Source organism: Agrilus planipennis, unplaced genomic scaffold, assembly GCF_000699045.2.
Source record: "Agrilus planipennis isolate EAB-ADULT unplaced genomic scaffold, Apla_2.0 scaffold282, whole genome shotgun sequence".
In the NCBI taxonomy this organism is placed as follows: domain Eukaryota; kingdom Metazoa; phylum Arthropoda; class Insecta; order Coleoptera; family Buprestidae; genus Agrilus; species Agrilus planipennis.
Genome location: NW_020439604.1, coordinates 79,449 through 84,415, shown reverse-complemented (window position 1 = coordinate 84,415; position 4,967 = coordinate 79,449). Strand labels below are relative to the sequence as shown.

The window sequence follows — 4,967 nt, the reverse complement described above, 5'->3', positions numbered from 1 at the left end:
TGAGTGTTTTTGACTTTTTTTTAGATAAATAAAAAATACAAAAAGTACTGCAATTTATAAAAGTAATAGTAAAAGAAGTTAATACAAAATACAGTACAACTTCGATAATCTGAATTAATTATTGAAACGGATTGAAGAAAAATTCGATTTTCGTTTGCACTTCTTATTAAGCACAAAATACGGTGAAATCGGTGTTATTATTTTATATTACATACAGTTAAGTTAGCTGACGGATAGTCTGATAGTAGTTTGTGTTTAATCATTTAGGTGACTTACATCATAATAAAATTATTATGATACGTTATTAAACTGAATGAATGAAGGTAATGGTTATACACTTGAAAAAATTTCCACGTAATACTTCAATAAATAGAATTCTAAGTATATAAAACATTTACTAGGAAAACTATTTTTATTATTAATTTGATAGATGAGCAATCGACTTAGCTAATTAGATTTATTAAGTAACTTCTCTTTATATTAGTGGCGAGTTATATATTTTCAAGTGTCTTTTCCCATTGAACATCGTCGAAAGCTTTCCTGTAGATCTATGAATTATATGTATGTCCTCATTTATCCATTGTTATCCCTAAATTCTTCTAAATTCAAATTAATCTGCCCTTAATAATTCTTCTTAATTGTTTTAAATTTCTCGTATCTATCCGCGCCTTTCTTTTTTGGGGTGGCTGCTACCGTTTTTCCGAAATTTTCTTTCACATAATATCAATTTAGAGTTCCTTGACTATGAAAATTGGTAATTAAGGCTGCACTGCGATAGGTCGTTTGTGATAATTTGTATTATCTATTGATTTTAGTTGAGTTTGAGTTTAGACCATTGCTTAGCACTCGGGAAGACTCCACATAGATAAAATCATTAAATATTAATGTAAAAATTAATTTTTTACCCACTATGAACTACCTCACGTTAATGAAGAAAAATTTGTTGCTGTTTCCGGTGAGGGTGTGATAACAGATAACAAATACAGGCAGTTTATAGTAGGTAAAAAATTGAAAATTAATTTTTAATTAATATTTGATATTAACCACTTTTAAATGTCAAAATGTTTCATATATATGATAAAATCTTTTATAATACGTTTCATTATTAAAAATATTACGATAAGAACAAAACATTTATCTAAACAAAAATATATACTTACAGATACAATTTTCAAGTATTGATAAATATAAAAATACTGAAATCGATAAAATTGTACCGGAAATTAATTGTAATTTTTTTCACATGTATATCAAAGCATTATATCTTTAACCCTGAATGACATTGACCATAACATTTATACGAAAGAAGGTTAAAAAGACAATAAAATTAATTACAAAGGTACTTGTGAGTTATCACACGGATACACTTCAATATTTCCAATATTTTTAACTTTTAATTCATGAAAAACCCATAAAAAATACAACTCTGTAATAAAAGATAATTAGGTACCTAGTAGATTAATTCTTTTATCAATCGCTGAAGGTTTAGAGATAGCGGTACATTTTCAATAAAAAGAATTATTATATTGTTCGAAACTTAACGAAATACGATTAAATTTATTAATTTGATTTGTTTCACAATTTTTCTTCCTTTATTTATTTAAAAAATGTACAAAAAATACACCGCTCTAAAAGGATAACCATTGAATTATTTTACAAGTGGTTAAGTCCCGAGCAGAAATTTCTTGGGGAAGTCCCTAACAGACCGGGTTTTATTAGGGCACTGAAATGTGGTTCTGATCCAGTACTGATATAGAAATATTTAATAGGATATGCCTGATCAGGTCCTGATTGAATTGCCTGATTCAAGCCCTATTACGAATTTCCCCATTTTAACCCATCTGACCCTGATGTGGTACGCCTGACTTTGCCCTAGTAGGCTGTGCCTGATATAAAGAACATGAAAAATTCCTTGGGACTCGTCATCAGTCGATTGGCTTTCATTAAATTCTGGACTGGGCTATAACACATCATCGATAGACTCAGGCCGCACAGGGACAGAATGTTCCGGTCCCTGTCTTGCCGATCAGCTGCACTAAGTGAACGATTAGGATACACAATAACTTATTATCTTATTTTTAGAATTGAACTTGAATGATTCTTTTGCTCTCTCCATACCGCGGGTACTGCAAATTTAAAAGCTTTCTTCTCCTTGTTGTACCATTTCCTAAGATCCTCGATACAAACATAACTAACTTTGTGAAGAACCCAGCATTTGTGTGAAATATACGTTTTTTACAAAGTCTGTAATGTTCCTTTGATGTTTTTTATCTTCCCTCAGGTTGCGAGGTGGTTGAGAGATTTCCGAGAAGAAACTTACGTATTGTTCGATACGATTACTTAATTTCATTTCTTTATCAAATTTTCTTTAGAAATACAAAAAAGGGCATAACAAATAGTGCTCTATAAATTGCCGATCGTTAAACTGACGGTCGATAAATTACCTACGTATCGTAAAATTCATCAATTTTTGACCTACACAACGTCTTAGTATCATATCACCCGGCTGGACTATATTTTTCCCTGAAATACACTTACAACCGCTAAGTGTTCGAAAGATGAAAGATTTCCGAGAATAAACAACTTACTATTCGATACGATCGATTAATATCATTTTTTTCAACAACTTTTCTACATATATATATACATCTAAAAACTTCAGAATCACTATTCTTTGCAAACAACAGGCTAAAAGTATCTAGTAAAAATGTTTAAGCAACTTTTTGCTATTGTTTTTCTTGCACTAATTTCATCTTCTTATTCACAATATGTCTCTCGAGGTCAGTGTGAAGACAGAAAAATAAAACCAGTAGAACAGTTCCCACTAATCGCTGTGGTAAGTTGACTTTTATTAAACTAGTTTTTACTTGTCACTTTGTCTCATGAAATTTGAGTTGTTATAATTTATCAATGAGCAATTAAGAATATTATCCAATAAAGCATTGAAAAAAATGTTGCCTGAACGTGTAGTCTTGGGTTTTTAGTGCTATCCCGAAACCCCAAATGCTCGGGGTTTTAGAAATTAATAACTAACTTAATTATTATTAAATTTTAGTTAGACGTGATATTTATTTTATCTTCCGAAATTTCTAAAATGGCTATATTTTCTCAAATTAAGACATTTTATTCAATACCTTTAGTAAGAATTAGGAGCTTTTTTATTGAAAATATTACCATGTAATTGAGTAAATGAAATTGAAAACTTAACTATCACAGTGATGCCAACTTAGCGAGGCAAAATTTTAATCGATTTTTTAATTGTTCCTTCCTGTATTTCAAAACTTTGTATAACTCGAGTAATTTTTGTTAATGGTTGTCGATTTTAGAGAATGTACCACTTAATCAAATCCACCAGCATTACACTTTTAACTATAAAAAACTAGCCTTGAGAAAACTCAAAAACTTGAGCGAAACGTCGGCTGTGGTTTTTTAAATAAATGCCGTGCTTTTAACCCAAATATTGCTTTGTTGTTATTTATAAAAGTAACTCAACTAAAAACTTTTTCGATAGTATGGAGGTGATCAAGTTTACCGCAGATGGTTCACTGTGATTACTTCCAACATCTCAGCCGCCTGCCAGGAAATAAGCTTTAGAAGAAGAACAAGTTCGGTGGATGAATCGCAATTCACTTTGACACAAAAAAGTTTAGGAAAACAAGAGTTAGAAGGCGTGGTATCACTGGGAAATTATAATGGGGAAAAGGTTATAAATGTACAATTCAACAATACCGAAGGCGTGACGCAGTTTAGAATCCTTGGGTTCGTTAACACGTATTATACCATTGATTACAATTGCGTCAATCTAAATAGCGCTTCCAGAAGAGGTAAGAATGATACAAAGTATTTTTTTTTTTTTAATGTTAATGTTAATGAAAAGAGTAACTAATAAAGAAAAATGGAAAGACAAGTCGCAAAAAGACACAAGAAAAATCAAGTATACATATGCCACATCCTAAATTATTTGTGAACAGTAATCTAATTTAGGTCTACCTTTATTCCTTTCAACTCCTGTTTCTGTCTCTAACATGTCTAATCTATTCATACCTGAGAAGGGGTGGTTCCTACTAACCTATGTCGTTTTTGTAAAAATTAACCGTTAGTGTCTAAGATTCTCAACTATTTTTTGTTTTTCCAGAGCTGTTATATGTGAGGAGCAGGACCAGAGCGTACTCAGATGCAATAGGCGAAGAAATTGATCAAATCATTAAAAACAACGGCCTGACCGATATAAAACTAATATACCCTAATCAGGAGTTTATGAGTTGTTATTGAAATTTGTACGAAATGAATTAACATTAAATCTGTTAGCAATTTGAATTAGTTTTTTCAATTAATTCCCTCCTTTTTTGAATAAATGAAAAATAGTATGTAATTATTTGAATTTATAAGAAGAAAAATAAAATAGGCAGATAAGTATTCGTTCGTTAACGATAAACGTAGAAATGTTCCTGTTTTCAATGAGATTAGCATTGATAATTTATTGGAGGAAGCTAAATATACGTCGATGAAAAAGTATTGTTTATCAATCAATAAAAATTCACAAAAAAAATATTGCTCTATACAACGACAACTGTACCGAATTATTGTATGTGACTGTCCATTACGTACTCCAACATTAATCAATTTTTGACCCCCTAACTCTCACGCAACGGGATCATTACTTACAACTGCGAGGTGGTTCAGAGATGAGAGGAAATTTCCGAGAATAAACAGTTTATTATTTGATACGATTACTTAATTTTATTTGTTTATCTCTTTATAATACCGACTGTTAAATTGTTTATGACGGTCGATAAATTACGTATCGCAAAATTCATCTTTTTTTCACCTCTATAACTCCCACCAAACGGCACCGTATCCCCAAAGTACACTTAAAGCGCCAAGTGTTCGAGAGATGAGAGAGATGTATGTATATATATATATATATATATGTAGGTATATTTATGAATCTATATTCACTAGGTTCA

General features: G+C 30.8%; 1 protein-coding gene across 1 annotated transcript; it reads left to right on the top strand.

The window, feature by feature from the left end:
* Nucleotides 1-2,655: 2,655 nt before the first annotated feature.
* LOC112905937 lies at nt 2,656-4,317 on the top strand. The gene is made up of 3 exons (XM_025979381.1): nt 2,656-2,836; nt 3,512-3,824; nt 4,136-4,317. The coding sequence occupies exons 1-3, from the start codon at nt 2,708-2,710 to the stop codon at nt 4,270-4,272; spliced, it is 579 nt and encodes a 192-aa protein (XP_025835166.1). The 5' UTR covers nt 2,656-2,707; the 3' UTR covers nt 4,273-4,317.
* Nucleotides 4,318-4,967: the final 650 nt, after the last annotated feature.